The 17,005-nt window shown below is 48.4% G+C and overlaps 1 protein-coding gene across 1 annotated transcript in view; it reads left to right on the top strand.

Moving 5' to 3' along the window:
* The window catches only part of LOC119385463 (4-pyridoxate dehydrogenase-like), a 95,873-nt gene that overhangs the window by 61,220 nt on the left and 17,648 nt on the right, over positions 1 to 17,005 (top strand). The window contains exons 9-11 of the mRNA XM_049413996.1: positions 3,256 to 3,433; positions 7,078 to 7,297; positions 16,575 to 16,709. Of these exons, the coding sequence (XP_049269953.1) occupies positions 3,256 to 3,433; positions 7,078 to 7,297; positions 16,575 to 16,709 (533 nt within the window). The remainder of the gene's footprint in view (positions 1 to 3,255; positions 3,434 to 7,077; positions 7,298 to 16,574; positions 16,710 to 17,005) is intronic.

Raw genomic sequence — 17,005 nt, 5'->3', positions numbered from 1 at the left:
AACATCCGACGGCCTCTTTGAGTTCAAGGTCATGCCTTTCGGTCTTTGCTCGGCACCTGCGACGTTCCAGCGCGTCATGGACACCGTACTGGCCGGATTGAAGTGGCAGTCGTGCCTTGTGTATTTGGACGACGTCGTCGTGTTTTCCTCGACCTTCGACGAGCATCTCCGGCGGCTTGAGGCAGTACTTCAAGCAATCAAGACCTCGGGACTGACCTTGAAGCCGGAAAAGTGCCGATTCGCGTTTGACGAGCTCTTGTTTCTGGGTCATGTGATCGGCAAGTCTGGAGTGCGCCCAGACCCGCGGAAAACAGCTGCCACCGCCGACTTCGCGCCACCCACCGACAAGAAGGCCGTGCGCCGATTTCTCGGCTTATGCGCCCATTACAGACGCTTCGTCAAAAACTTTTCACGAATCGCCGAACCACTGACGCTTCTCACGAAGACTAACGTGGAATTCAGATGGGAAACGGCGCAAGTGCAAGCCTTTCAAGAACTTAAACGACGCCTGCAGACGCCACCCATACTTGCGCATTTCGATGATTGCGCCGATACGGAAATCCACACCGACGCAAGCAGCGTAGGACTCGGCGCCGTCCTTGTGCAGAAGATTGACGGGCAGGAAAGGGTCATCAGTCATGCTAGCCGGTCACTATCCAAGGCAGAAGCCAACTATTCCACAACAGAAAAGGATTGCCTTGCCATCATCTGGGCTACGTCAAAGTTTCGCCCCTACCTCTATGGCAGGCCCTTCAAAGTTGTCAGTGACCATCACGCCTTATGTTGGCTAGCTAATTTGAAGGACCCTTCAGGTCGTCTCGCACGATGGAGTTTGAGGCTTCAAGAATTCGGCATCACCGTCGTGTACAAGTCCGGACGAAAACACTCCGACGCCGACTGCCTGTCTCGTGCCCCCGTCGACGCGCCGCCGCAAGACGACGACGATGACTGCTTCCTCGGAACCATTAGTACCGATGACTTCGCCGAAAGGCAACGAGCCGACGCGGAACTGGGAGGCCTTATGGAGTACCTCGAGTGCAAGACCGCCGATGTTCCGAAGGTATTCAAGCGAGGACTGCCGTCGTTTTTCTTACGGAACGGCGTTCTCCTGAAGAAGAAGTTCTCGCCACTTCGAGCCAACTACCTTCTTGTCGTGCCCTCATCATTACGACCAGAAGTCCTCCAGGCCCTACACGACGACCCGACGGCTGGACACCTTGGTGTTTCCCGCACGCTCGCCAGAATACAGGAAAAATACTACTGGCCACGCCTTGCTGCCGACGTCGCCCACTACGTTAAGATTTGCCGAGACTGCCAGCGACGGAAGACACCGCCGACTAGGCCAGCGGGACTTCTGCAGCCAATCGAACCACCTCACCGGCCGTTCCAGCAAATCGGGATGGACCTACTGGGGCCCTTCCCGACGTCGAATTCCGGCAATATGTGGATCGTCGTAGCAACTGACTACCTCACCCGCTACGCCGAGAGAAAGGCCTTGCCCAAAGGCAGCGCCGCAGAGGTAGCCAAATTCGTGGAGAACATCGTCTTGCGACATGGCGCCCCAGAGGTCCTCATCACAGACAGAGGTACCGCCTTTACTGCGGACCTATCTCAGGCGATTTTGAAATACAGCGAGACGAGCCACAGCCGCACCACCGCCTACCACCCGCAGACCAATGGCCTCACCGAGCGTCTAAGTAAGACAATCGCCGCAATACTGGCCATGTACGTCGACGTTGAGCACAAGACGTGGGATGCCGTCCTTCCGTACGTGACCTTCGCTTACAACACGCCGTCCAAGAAACGACGCAGATGACGCCGTACAAGTTGGTCTACGGAAGGAGCCCGGCGACGACACTCGACGCCATGCTACCGAACGTCACTGACGAAGAAAACCTCGACGCCGCCGCTTACTTACAACGTGCCGAAGAAGCTCGACAGCTCGCCCGCCTGCGCATCAAGACCCAGCAGCACACCGACAGCCGTCGCTACAATCTTCGACGACGCTTCGTGGAGTACCAGCCCGGCGACCGTGTCTGGGTCTGGACGCCAATACGACGACGCTTTTTCGACGATACTTCGGACCGCACAGGGTACTTCGGCGTCTCGGCGCACTCGACTACGAGGTTATCCCCGACGGCATCTCGAACTCTCAGAGGCGCCGAGCTCGACCCAAGGTCGTGCATGTGGTGCGCCTTAAACCGTACTATGCTCGTTAACGCACCTGAGGACTGTAATGTTTGTGTGCTTAGTTTTCTTTAGTATTGCATGTATTCATGTTCTGTTTTTAAGCATCGGGACGATGCTTTTTCAGAGGGGGGCATTGCCACGTACGTTTCTTATCACTTGCTGCATTCGCCCACAAAGGCTGTCGGCAACGCTCAGCGCAAACCGCGCCTCATTCTTCGAGAAGCTTCACGATTGTTGTAGATGATTTTGTTAAGATTGCACGCAAGACGCGAACGCTCGAGCTCATTCTAGAGACTGCGCAACCACCAGCGATATCGCTGGAAAGTTCGATAGCGCCTGTATAAAAGCCGACGCGCTTGACCGCTTGTCAGTTGATCGACGGACGACGCCCTGTTCGCCGCTATCATTGTACAGCGGGTATTGCTGTAGTTCTCGTTCTCATTTTCCAGCCACAAGTTCCGCCAAATAAACAGTTGCACCCTGCAAAGGCCGACTGCTGTCTTCGTCGAAGTCACGACCACGTGACAATATTTGTGTTATCACGTGTCAAAACCGAGGTATGGTTATGAGGAACGCGGTCTTTGGCAAGTGTGGTTTATTGTCATCGTCTGTGGTTCTAAAATGGCACCTAAATCTAAGAACGTGGTTTCTCTACCCTTTTGCTCCCATGGATATGCAGCTGCCTTGACCGGGATTATACTCCGTGGCATCTATCTTAGCAGATCAGCACTTTAGCCGTTGAACAATCAATGTGGGCCCTATGCAGAATTGTGGTTGTAGATGTTTGTGCACGATGCATGTGCGCATTCCGTTTCCGTTGATTCGATTGAAGAATGATGAGTTTTATAATGTAATTGTGTATTTGTGGTGATGCGTTAACAAACTTTCCCAGTGATTGTGGTATTGCTCATTTGGAATTTTATTTCCGCATAGTGATGTTTGTATGTTCGCATTATGTACGCGACAAGGCAGTATAGAAAAATACCGACCAAGCTTTAGCAACACAATGCTTGCAAAACTTGAGATTCGACAGACTTTGGTAATTTTTTCTATCAAATTTTTCAGATCTATGAAAAATACTACAAGAAAAATCAAGGACAGAATGCATTTATGGTTGTACCAATACTTTTGCATCCAAAATCCTCCGGGTTCATTCAGCTGAAGAGCACCAATCCTGCAGAATATCCTATCATTGATCCTAAATTCCTGACAAATGCTGCTGACCTTGACACGCTAGTCGAAGGTGAGCATCCACAGACATCACATTACTTTCAGTTCTATGAGGACCTGCTCCACTATCGGCATGCCTTAGGAAACAAGATGCGAAGGAGAGAAACATAACGAAAATTGTTTCTACAGATGTTATCTCTAACATCTCCTGTGTTCGATCAGCCTAGAACTCGTTTTCACAAGAGCAAGTGGAAGTGATATCTCCGGCTATGCCGAAGGATAAATGATGTTGAGATGACCTCCGTATATTATGTCTCATTCAAATTGCCCAGCGATGTGCCCACCGAACTCTCAGCCTAACCAAACTGCTTCGATTACCGAGATACTAATCGCTAGATGTCTAATGAACGTGCTCACCATGCCATCATTGTAGCGATGCACTTTCTCGGGTCAAGTTCTTATGGTCGGCGAAATAATAATCGAAATCATAGAGACTGTAATAAGCCAGATAATGCCAACATTTAATTTCATTATGCGAACAATCTGCTCTCTTTGTATGGAAAAAAAAGTTACGTGTATGTAAGGGTAATGCAACCATGAACCCACAACAGCAAGCCCTGTATGTATATAACTGCATTTAAAGCAATCATAAGCTCAAGTGCCGCGACACGGGCTCGGCCGCGGCACATAGCCTTGCACGCCTCCGCTCACTGGTCCAGACACTGATAGGATACGCCTTTCAATGCTTTGCTCAAAGTTGACGCAGAAGAATTCACCCCGGTAACGGTCACATGTACTGTTAGTGTGCGTAATTAAGATGTTAGAAGGCCTTTGTCGCGGGATAAACGCGTGAAGAAAGGGACAAATCAGTGGACTGACTCCAAGCGAGGGTTCATATGGTCGGCAAACATTCTCCATGAGGCTTAGATATAAATTAACTTGCCATCTTGAGTGCGCACTGAGGAGCACTCCTGAGCCCTGCTGCAGCTGATGTGCTACCTTCGAGCTGTGACGCCTCTCGCCACAGCACCACCACGATGAATTCGTAGAGAATGAGGTGCAGAGTTTGCCGACCGACGGGTGCGCAGAGCGCATGATGACATTGCCTTTCCAGGTGGCATACTGACGAGAAGTGGGTGGCAAGATTCGGCAGATCATACGCCTTGTGGGAATCGGTTTCATGCGATGCAGTCAGCCAGAGTTCTATTTTGCATTTTTTTGGCTTTGAGTCAAGCGTTGCGAGGTGGATCAACGTGTCTTGACAAATGGAGGAGTTTCGTGTACATCATGGGCTTACCAGGCACGCCAACTACACTGACTTTTAAATAGTAACTTAAGGTATGACGTAGTATCAGTACTCACGTTAGAGCACCGACGTCTGTGTTATCGAAATGAAGTGCACGCTACAGTGCGATGATGTGAATGTCATACGTAACTTTCTTTAGCGTATTCCTCCGGGGTAAAAAAACGCTTGAATATAGCTTGCTGCATGATAGGAATACAAATGTTATGTTTATTAGACTGCTATAAAAAAACGCTGAGCCACCAATGCAACCACAATTGACGTTAACCCGACATGACGCCTGCATCATAGGAGTACATACGCAGTGTTTATTGCTTTACTACTCGTATAAAATTAGATAGCCAGCACTAAAACCATAATTGATGTTGCACTGACATAGCGCCTACATAGGGCATTTTTCCAAAACAGTTTCCAGGCATGGCATGGCTCTGCGGTACAACACCTTGCTGCCACGCAGAATGATCGGGTCCGATTCCTGCTGGGCTCCTAATTTTTACTCTTTGCACTCGGCGCGCCACCGATGCCGGTGTAGGTTTTCTTAACGTTCTGCATTTAAATTACCAAAGGCTGTTCTCACTATTCCTTGGTAGATATAAACTGTCAATCACCTGTGGCGCATGTCCGTATACAACAGGCGGCGGTATAAGGCTATGTGCCACACATGTCTGGAGGAAAAGGTTTGACGACGTATGCGACAAATTTTTTACGTTATTCATGTCATAAGCAGTCATATTCGTCAAACCCTCTTACCCATCGTGCAAATTTTGGTCTACACTAAGTTAACGAGGTGATCACTCAGTCGTTGGCGGATAGATAGATAGATAGATAGATAGATAGATAGATAGATAGATAGATAGATAGATAGATAGATAGATAGATAGATAGATAGATAGATAGATAGATAGATAGATAGATAGATAGATAGATAGATAGATCAAACTGCCTTGGGTTCGCTAACAAATGCTTCACATTTAAAAAATTACGGAGATACCACTCAGCCCGCACCCGAGAGTCATAGGTTTTTTCTGCAACAGAGTCATTGTGTCAGGGCATCGCTTATCCTGGAGGGTCCTGATGATGGTGGTGGTGGTGGTATCTTTATTTCTCCCAGAACAGAAAAAAATTAAAAGACAGAGGATACCAGTACGAAGACTGGTTGCGCTATTTCAGAGGAGGTCGGCTCGTAATGATCAACTGCGGTTATATCGAGGACACTATGTTGTCAATGCTGCGTTTACCGTGACACTTGAGGCATAGCTAGCACCTGCGCTGCCTTCAATATGGTTCTGTGCGGATGAGCCACGGTACACGCATGCATGAATACTTGTCGATAGAGCACATCGGGATAGTTTACGAAGAGGCTTGGTCACCGACACTGTATGTGCAATATCCCGTGTGACGTGGCGTATAACTGCCCTAACAGGTCGCATAACATTTTCCATGCGCAAGCAGATCTCGGACTTTTCCGTGAGATAAAACTAAGAGGAACAACGTGGCGTTCCAACACAACCCTTGGATTAAAGGTATCGTGTTCTACCGACTGAACTAGCTGGACTAGCTAAGTCGAAGCTTAGTGGGTGGAAGGATCAACTCTATTCCGCCTTCAGTGCGATTCCTTGCACACAATCGATGTTTTTCAAAATATAGCAGCGACTCTCCATACTATGCCGCTGAACATGTGAGCAAGACATTGTAGAGTCCATGCTCACGTCATGCCACATGCTATCAGAAATCATAGGCGTGATAGTTCGGGAAAGCAAAACAGGCAGATTACGGCCAAGTGAAGCTGCTGCTTTGTAGCTTTCATCCGTAATGTGTATTCCGTGTTCTAGATATACAGAGCACCAGAACCACCTTCGCCATAATGCATGAACCATCTGCACTCGTTCCCGCCATGACCTTCTTGAGATGTAACGCTTGGCGGATTGGTATGGCTTCATACAGGCTAACAGCGCGACAGAACAGCGACGAAAGGCAAAGAGAGCGTACGCTATATACTTCAGATGATAGTCTGCGCCGTGTTACGTTGTATGAATATGGTAGCCGGCTCTACTGGCTCACCGCTGTTTGTTTCTATCATGTTCCATCGCACGCGATTGGCATCAGGCTGGAAGCGTCGGAAGCGAAGGCCGCCGTGCTGAGTATGCGATAAAATGAAGCGAGCAGATGCTGCATACTAAAGAGAACTTCACAGTTGATTGTTCATGACGACACATTACGTAGAAGGTGGATACTCACCCATGGACTTGATTTGACTGGCTAAAGGCGTATACGTTGCTTTTGTAAGACATCGACCAAGCACAGTTTTTGCTTATTTGTCCACAACAGAAATTTCCTTCCAGCAAGATCTCTTACCTGTCAGTCCTGATTCGTGTATTTTGTAACATTGCTTACATGTGTGCCCATTTTTTCAGGCTCCAAAATTGCGGTGCAGGCACTGACTACTCAGGCCATGAGGAATGGCAACGTGACCATTTGGGACATTGCTCTACCGGCGTGCGAGTCGGCAGGACCCATGTGGAGTGACCCGTACTTGCGTTGCTTCGTGCAGCACACCTCACTCAGTGGTTGGCACCCTTGTTGCACAGCCCCAATGGGGAAGCATCCTCAGGCTGTGCTGGATGCCAGGCTCAGGTGCGTACATTAGTTGTTAAATGGGAAGAGTTTCTTAGTGAACCGAAAGCACTTTGTATCTATCTATCTATCTATCTATCTATCTATCTATCTATCTATCTATCTATCTATCTATCTATCTATCTATCTATCTATCTATCTATCTATCTATCTATCTATCTATCTATCTATCTATCTATCTATCTACGCCTTGGTGGTGTCGTGGTCATCTCCTTAACTTGGTAGATGCCAACAATGGCACTAGAGGAAGTGAGTGCATGACGAACACGAGTCACTGGCCATGACATAAAAAACTTGGAGGTCGCTTGAGCATCGCTTTCAAGAGTAAAACGTGTTAGCGTTATCGGTCCCCGTGCGCACCTCCTTCCTATTTGCTGGCCTAGCTTCAGTTCTCGGTGGGTGCCTGAACCTTGCCCCAGGGAAGCGCATGTCGGTGTGCGTTACATTGGCCATTTCAAACTATCCTAGAATGCCTACGGTAACTGCAGTTGGGAAGTGCCCACTACACCATATTTCTTCCTTTTGCAAATGCGCGAAGGGTCCACTAAGCGTCCGTAAGGCAACACGCACTCCTATGCAGCTGCTCACTTTGTTCATGCTTTTGACGCTGATGATGATTAAATATATCTGAGCGCTTTGTAATGAACGGGCCTTTAACCCTTTCCTTACCGAAGACGAGCTCAACTCGTCCACAGTCTGTGCCGCTAAAACGGAAGAGGAGCTGGGCTCGTCAGCCATGAAACAAGAATTTGGGGGCGCCATAGTTAGGCTACCCTAATTCATTTTTCTGTGTTCTCTTTGGCTTCAAGAGAAAGCGCAGCAGGAGGAGGAGGGATAATCTTTTGCTAAACGAGCAAATTAGTTCGCTGGGCGGAGGCCTCCCACGTCGGAATGTCGAGGTCTTGCCTCTTCGCTGCCTCGCGGGCTTGCTGGGTAGCCCAAAATTGGCCGTCGAGCTGAGAGCTGCGCAGGGCGGCGTGTCTTCTCGACGAGAGGCTGTCGGTGTTAATGGACGCGTATTGGGGCTTACATTCCCACAGAATATGTGGGAGCGAAGCTACCTTGGTCTTACAGTTCTTACAAGTGTGGTTAAGATCTGGGTACATTCTGGGTGTAGGTCTGTATGTATTGTGTGGCATCGTTGCAGTAGCGGGTACGTGTTTGTCTGTAACAGGCGGAGGGTGGTTGCGTGTCCTCTGCTTGGCTCGTGATGAGAGGTGGGAAAGGATCTTCTTTCGAGATGAAATGCTTTTTTGATGTCGTTGCAGCTGGTGAGGCGTTCGCGTTCCGCGGGTACACCTGCGCTGTCTCCGGCAGGGTGGACAAGGTCGCACACTCCGCAGCAGATAGCGCAGTAAAAAAAATTAATGCGCTCAAAGCATGCATTTTGGTCGACAAAGGACTTTTGGTCGAGAAAGGATTCACGTAAACGTAATTAGAAAATGGTGTCTTCCTCTGTGCGCGAACAGTGGGCGCGGGCCGGAACAGCTCCGTTCAGAAAAAAACCCCTTGTTTCTTGTGTGCTTGACAACGATTACACATAGCAGCATAGCTTCTCTAAATCATTGGATTCGGACGACGACCGCGTCTCGACGCATCGGCAGTGGACGCCCTTAGATGTAACCAAACCCCCACCGGCGCGTCCAAGGTGTTTTCACGGACTGAAGAGATTAGGACCGAAGAGATGTTTTCACGACCAAAGACTGAGTAGTTTTGGGCACTTTTCGTGTTGCAGTGCAGTGAAGAACATCTTCCGCATATTTTGAATGTAGGTTGCAAATAAAGCACCTTTGAATATTTTTTCGATCTTTCATGAGACGTAGAAGCAAATAGCCAAGAAATATCGGTATTTTCGTATCGTTTACAGCCCAAAACTTGGTAGAAAAAGGGTTAAAACAACTCGTTGCGCAGTTCACATGTTTTGAGGCCTGGCGTGATTCTTTGCTTCTTCCACGCATATCACATGCGTAAAGGAGAGTCCTCCCGCCATATCCAATTCCTATAGTACGTTTTTGGAAGCCGTTTTAAGCTATGGCGTGGCTCTGTCGTGAGAAACCTGCTTGTAATGCAGGAGATCTCGGTTCGATTCTCACTCGAGCCGAAGTTTTTTAGTATTGATTTCATTTGCATCTTTCGCGATGTTTCCCTCACGGACAACAGCGAGTTTGCTCACCAGTAACGACGCCAACATCGCAATTTCTCCGAAACGAGCACTTTACCGCTATTGCGTTAGAACATGACTTTCCTGTGGCGTACGTCATTAAATAATTTCTACCAGTCACGTGTGACAATAGCCGCATACCGTGGCTCGGGGTATGCGGCTATGCGCCACGGGTAATTCAGAGTTTCTATCGCCCAAGACTGGAAATTAATCGCCACACCATGAAGGAACTCCGGTCGGGGCCGGCGTCGGGCCGCGTTGTCGATGGGTGAAATGTTGCGATGGAGCAAAGAATAAAAAGTTAAGGCAGGTTCGCACTAGTGGTGCCAAGCCTAAAAGAAGGGCGGAGCTGGGCGGCCGGCCTTATCTATCTATCTATCTATCTATCTATCTATCTATCTATCTATCTATCTATCTATCTATCTATCTATCTATCTATCTATCTATCTATCTATCTATCTATCTATCTATCTATCTATCTATCTATCTATCTAACCGCCTACGTCTGGGTGCTCTCATGATCGCGTCCTTAACTTGGTGTAGACCAAAATTGGCATGGGTGGGTAAGAGGATTTAACGAATATAACTACCGGGTCATGGCATGAATAACGTGAAAATCCTGTCGCGTACGTCATCAAACCCTTTCCTCCAGACACGTATGGCACACACCCGTTTACCATGGGCCGCGGTGTATTGGTATGCGCCACAAATGATTGACAGCTTACATCAACCCAGGAACGGTGAGAACGGTCATTGGTAATTTAAATGCGAGAGCGTTAAGAAAAACGGACTTGGGCAGCGTTGACCCGAAGAATGGAGAGAATAAAAAAATCACAGCATATCGACGAGGTGAATGATAGTGAGGCGGGCGATGTTCCGGAGCATGTGGGTGACACCTTTAAACCTCCGAGAAGTGCGCCCAATAAAATCATCATGCAAACACGTGAGGTACGGTGAAGATCTCGTTCCTGATGCCAGAAACCGCGGTGAGGTTATTATCGAACCAAAGTCGATCACACACGTCGCAACTGTGGCCAAACAAATGAGCGAGAAATTCCCGCTCGAACCGCACGTCGGCTCTTTGAATGTGAGACCACTGGAGCCGCTTGGTCGCCGCTTCCCGCGCACGAGCACCATCAAGGTCCGCCAGGCGCCGCGCTCGCTTCGCCGCCGCTTCTCGGGCTCGCCTTTCGGCGTCCGCTGCTCGGAGTGCACGTTGCGCCGCGGCGTCATTGACGCGCACCGTCTCGGAGATCCGCCAGGCGCCGCGCTCGATTCGCCGCGGGGCTCGCTTCGCCCACCAACGATCCGACACGTACGGCGACGATCCAGGAGACCACCGCCATCTAGTGTCGATTCACACAAGCGCAATATTGCACACACTTCTATTGGACCAACGCCATCTAAGAAATGAGACGAGAAATGGTGATGACGACGCAGATTGTGTACAGCGCCATCTAGAATATCATCACTCAACTGCAGTTTGTATGTACTTCGATGAGACAGCGCCATCTATTATACTATTCGGGAGATACTGCAGGTTACGTCTGACATGGGACAAATTTAGACTGAGAGGAGCTACGCCCCTAAAATCGAACCCAAGCATTAGGCGTGGCAATCAGACATTCTGCCACAGAGCCACACCAGGTCTATAAACGGGTTTGGAAAAACATCATATGCAGGCGTAATGTTAATGCAACATCAATCGTGGTTGTGGTGCTCGCTACCTAATTTTACAAGAAAGAAACAAACACTACATATGTACTCCTGCGATGCAGGCGTCAAATCAGAATAACATCGGTGTTTCGAGTGTTGGCTCCGCTTTTAGAGCAGTCCAGTAAGCTATACATTTTTAGTCCTATGATTCAGGAAGCTATATTCAAGCATTGCTCGACCCCGGAGGAATACGTTATCGAATGTTACGTATGATATTCACATGATTGCACCAGAAAGTGCTTTTAGTTGCGACATTACTGTCGTATGTACTCTAACGTACTGTCGTTGTTGCACTGTAATTTACCCCTTAAGCGCCAGTTTTGGCGACGTGCCAGGTAAGCCCACGATGTGCACACAGCGTACAAAAACACGTTGATCCACCTCGTAACGCTTGGCTCAAAGCCAAAAAATACAACTTAGAAGTACTCGCTGACTGCTTCGCATGATACCGATTGCCACAACGCGTGGGATCTGCGAATTTCTTTTTTTCATATTCCACATATCTCCTGGTGTAAAGCGTTCGTTAGCAACATATTCACTAACGTGTAATCTTTTACCATTTCTTCTCCGAGAGAACTTGTGCCCCCCATAAACGCCTTAGACGCATCCCAGTGGCACAAAACGTCGCAGCATATCATTGCTACTCACAATATTGCCACTTCGAGCTCTGCTTACCTGCTGAATAACAACAATAAAAAAACTTTACAGTGACCCAAAAAAGAAAACGAATAGGTATAAGTCAAGAGAGCGATTCGTTGGGCAAGTTGGTGATCCATAATGTTACTAACAGCGCAAAAAAAAGGACAAAGGACCAGGAAGAAACACAGACAAGCGCTTGTCTGTGTTTCTTCCTGGTCCTTCGTCCTTTTTTTGCGCTGTCAGTAACATTAAGGTATAAGTCAAATAGCAGAGCGGTTCCGAGTTATACAACCACAGTGAATAAGCATACAGGTTGTTTCGCGTACGTAGAACCACATATTTTTAAAAAGAGTCAAAGTTTGTTCGCAAGGGCGAAGCAATGAATGTGATAGCAGCCAACTGTAATGTTATACGAAGTGAGGCTGGCAGCTAACACTTTCGGATCCGATCTCGCGTAACGTAGAAGGGGAATACGAGCCACCCGTTGAGAGCGCGCGCACCAGCGAATGGGACCGCGCCCTCAGAATCACAGTTCAACGCTGCTGATCGAACGACTCCCCCCCCCCCCGGCCTTTCCTCGCGTCTTTTGATGCTCCTTTTAATCAGGCGGGGTGTTTCCTCTCTGCTTCGATGACAGGCTTCTCCAGTGAGGTGATGTTAACGTATGCACCCTCCAAGCGACGGAGATGGGCCGGCTCGTTTGATCTCTGCTTCAACCGCGTTTGTCTGCCCCGCGTGCGCTTTTATCCGCGGTAGAATATACGATGTGCAGGGGGATGTTATCAATTTGGACTTTGTACGGGACATGAAGGTGACGGCAACTGCGACAGCGATGGTAAAAACTTGTCAAGAGTGTCCATGTATTCGCTATCGCAATAAAAAAAGTGGTTAACCACGACGGAATAAAACCAACGGCCTATGGTTTACCGTAATATGTACTCGTAGTATTTTTATTGGTTAATTTGTTAATTAACTAAGAACCAATATGCAACATTTTTAATATACACTTTAAGATCAAGTGCGCTTCGCGACGTCGTAGAGCGCATTCAAAAAATCACAGCACATCCACGTGGTGAATGATGAGTGGGGCGAAGCGAACTCTCGCTGCAGCACGGCGATGGCATTGGCGCGAGCCTGGTCCTTCTTGATGGAAAATATTGTGACTAGATTGTTTGAGAACTACAATCTGTTGCACACACCGCAACTATGGCCGAAACTGTTATCAAGGAAGTCCCGCTGGAAGCGCGCGTCGGCGCCTTCGGGCAGAGCCCGCCTGATGCGTTTTGCAGCCACTTCACGTGCTCGCACAGCCTCGGGCTCTGCCTGCCGGTACGCGCGCTTTCTCGCCGCTTCACGGTCCTTCACATTTTGGAGATCCGATTCGCGCCGCAGTCGTGCAGCTTCGGCCTCGCGGGCTCGAACGGCGGGGTCTTCGCGCCGCAGCCGTGCAGCTTGTCGAGCAGCTTCGGCCTCGCGGGCTCGAACGGCGGGGTCTTCTCGCCGCAGCCCTGCAGCTTGTCGAGCAGCTTCGGCCTCGCGGGCTCGAACGGCGGGGTCTTCTCGCCGCAGCCGTGCAGGTTGTCGAGCAGCTTCGGCTTCGCGGGCTCGAACGGCGGAATCTGCTTCGAAGCGTCGACGTGCAGCTTCGGGCTCGCGGGCTCCCACCTCAGGTTTCCGTCTGCGAGCGCGCGCTGCCGCCGCCTTCCGTGCCCTCCGTTCCGCAGCCTTGTCTTCCATCTGGCGACTCCGAGCTAAAGAGAAAGCGTGCCAAGCGGGAGCCTCATGGCGCCTTATTTCTGAAACGTTGTCTTCGGGTGTCGTTGAAAACACGAGACGTAGTACAGAAGAAAGAACACCACACAGGCGAACACGCACGAGAGTCTCACTCGTCAACGTCGTCTTCTTCTACTACTGCATACCAGAACGCGCGCTTCTCACGCGCTAGAGGTGGCTACTACAACGCTACAAACGGAGGATGAACAGACCCACGGCATAAGGAGCTTCGTCCCTAAAACGACTGATGCATTGTTCATCTATTTATTTTTTGGTGACGTCCATGCCGCGTGGTGAATATATTCTGGCTTTTAAAAACGCTCACAAAATATGAAATCAAACCGTGTGATTGCGCTGATGCGCCACCCTACTGCGGCGCCCTCAAACGACCACATTTCTTGCTGCCGTGAGGGGCAGCAAGAATCGTGGACGCAGTGTGGAGGCGATGCAGCGGCCGCTCATTTCGCCACGGTTCACGCGCCGGTTGCGCTCGAGGCACGTTTGAGAGCGCTGAGTACGATAGCGCACGAAGGCAGTAGTAATGTGGTCATATTTCTCCGACTTTCTTTAAAGTAGCACTGACACATGCATTTTGCATCTTGTTTTTTTTTGTTGTTGCACTCGGTAGCTAACGACCCACATATCACTGCTGGATAGCTCGCTTTCTCGAGCGCGGGACGCTTATTTATTTGGAGACGGGTTTACAGCGCTCATTCGCAGTTTAGGTTTTAGCGAGCGCCGAGTGAGGCAGGACCCAGAGGGGTTTTTGTGTAAACATAGCTGGCTACGTGAGCACATAAAACCACGTGTACATAAGCACCGCGTTGACACCTCTATTCAACGAGGGCTTCCTAGGTGCTGCTATATTCCCCTCTGAGGCGTTGGAAATATGCGTGACCCCTCGAAAATGCACTGCCGAGGCAAGGACATCAGCCTTTGTGCCTCCTTGCAAGTCTACCCCCTTCTTTCCGTTGTAAAGGCCTGCTGGGAGAGAGCACTCACAAGAATGGTTGCAGCCAACAAACACTCGTGACACAGGGGGCGGTTGGTTGTTTGCACGAAACCCGAAGGCGCGTTTTGCGTGCAGTGGCACGACGCGCACTCTAAAATTGATTATATATTACGTTCTATGGTATATTACCCGTTGATATTTCGTAGATCATGCCTCTGTGTCTAGACAAATCTATCACACAAGTTACCTCGCCTTGAAAATTTTGTGTAAGTACTGCTTTCAATGACGGAAGATATCTCGACGCAGCATGTACGTTTCCACAAAAAATTGGGTCGGGCGTTTTGGAATGCCTTGTACAGCGTAACGAAGCGCACTTGGCCTTAAAGTGAATATCACAAATGGTGCATAATTCATCTTAGGTAATTAACAAATTAAGCGATATATAGAGATATCCTAGTGAGAGCCATATGACTGTAAACCATGTCGTTGGTTTTATTCAGTTGAGGTTAACCACTTCATTGTAATTATTTCATTGCAGTTACGTGAAGCACCCTGTAGAAACACCATAGACGCGGCTCCCCTAAACCTATGACAATACAGGATGATTGATCGTGATCTTAATTGTGAAGATCGGGCAGTGAAAAGCTCAATGCCTACGAAAATTAGCATAAAAATGGCGCGTGGGGACGCTAATGAGAAATACGGAGTACTTGGTGTTATGCTTCTCAAACCCTCCTTCCTAACATCTTTATGATTGTCATAATTTTCATTGCTAGCTCAATATCGCTATTTTTTGTTACGCTATATTCTAGGCATACTCAGATTATTTCACCTTTGTCCTCAACATCACCTTGACATAACAGTAAACTCACATGGAATGTAGCTATGGAATGTAGCAGAGAATGAATTTAGGAGCATGTTACAAAAGATATATTATAGTAAACAGATCAGCAAAACCTGTACAGAAGTCCAGGTAGTTTTTGCGATGCAAACGGAGGACAGCATATAGAGCACTTGTGCTAATAATCAAATTTTCATTAAAGAGAACTTCTTGAATAATTGAGCAGGAAGAACCAAGATACAGCACGCCAAAATATCTTCTATTACGTAAATGCTTGTTCTATTGCATGTAGGATCGGTACCGGGGGTGCAGGGCGGTTGTGAGCGTCTCTTTTGCATATAAGTGAATTTCATCGTATGGAAGTGACGTATCAGCATTTACTAGATCTTTCAAAGCAAAGCAACCCCCTTCTTGCATTCTTGAGATTGCAACGAAGCACCACGCGAGAGAAACTTCGATAACGACACTATAGCGGCATCAGAATTTGAGAGGAAGGCGCCCGACGCATTGGTGTATGCAACAAAGTGCCGTCGCTACGAACAAATGTCATCACACCGGCACAACTAAACCGAAGGAAAACATCGAGAAAACTATTAAAAGGTCGGCTGCGCGCAGCCGTTCGCGCGCTTCTTAGTTTGGAGATGGCTCGAGAGCCATCACGTGGCCCTGCTTCCCCAATCGGGACGCGTTAATCGGGAAGCGTTAAGGTAAAAAAAAATGTCTTAGTTGTTCTGTTTTATTCTAGTGGCTTACCGGCAGCAGTATCACCTTAGGAAGTAGAGTTCAACCAAAGGTTATTGTTTCGCGCGGTGCTGTTTCTATAGCAGTATCCTGTGTATTAAGATAGACGATTCATTGCTGAATGTATCGGAAACACAGACACTCCTTTTTCGAGAAGTATCGCGATACAGATACAAGATACTCAAAGAGCATCTAAGACAGTATCTGAGATACATATACCTTCGATACTGCCCAGCACTGGTTGAAACGTCAGCCCACGTTTGAGGCGACAGCCAGCGTTAACAAATTTTTTATCCCTTCAAGCTTGCATCTTCACCGGAACTTCTGCCTCTCGTGCATTTATTTCCAATATTGCATTTCTGCACAGATTAAAGTCTGGCACCCCGGCTATTTTTGCGAATTTCTTCAATAAAGCTGCTGCTTGCAATTCTCTGTCATTGCACAAATCTTTCAGAGTTCGTGGAGGTGTGAAAAACCTACGTGTGGTGGATGCTTCATCGATGCCTTACCTCCCCGCGGGAAACCTCAATGCTCCGCTTATGATGATGGGACACCGAGCCGCCGCCATGATCATTGAAGACAATGCAATGTAAGAGTAAACAAAAAAAAGAATATTACAATCTGAAATTATTACGACGTTGCAAGAAATAGCCGGTAAATCTCAGACACTATGGTGACTTATGTAATGTGAAGCCGTCACCGACGAGGACCATAGACCGCATTGTTCTGCTTGAGGTAAATTCAGGCACTCATGCCATGACATGTCAATCACCATCGAATATTTGTCATGCATGCATGTAGTATTTTGGTGTATACCGTGTTAATGAAACGACAGACACGGCTTCACTTTGCGTGATGTCAGCTGTGTTGTCCATGTTATGATAC

The sequence above is a fragment of the Rhipicephalus sanguineus genome, chromosome 3 (genome assembly GCF_013339695.2).
Source record: "Rhipicephalus sanguineus isolate Rsan-2018 chromosome 3, BIME_Rsan_1.4, whole genome shotgun sequence".
Lineage (NCBI taxonomy): Eukaryota > Metazoa > Arthropoda > Arachnida > Ixodida > Ixodidae > Rhipicephalus > Rhipicephalus sanguineus.
The sequence above is the reverse complement of the archived record's forward strand: the minus strand, read 5'-3'. Positions and strand labels throughout refer to the sequence as shown.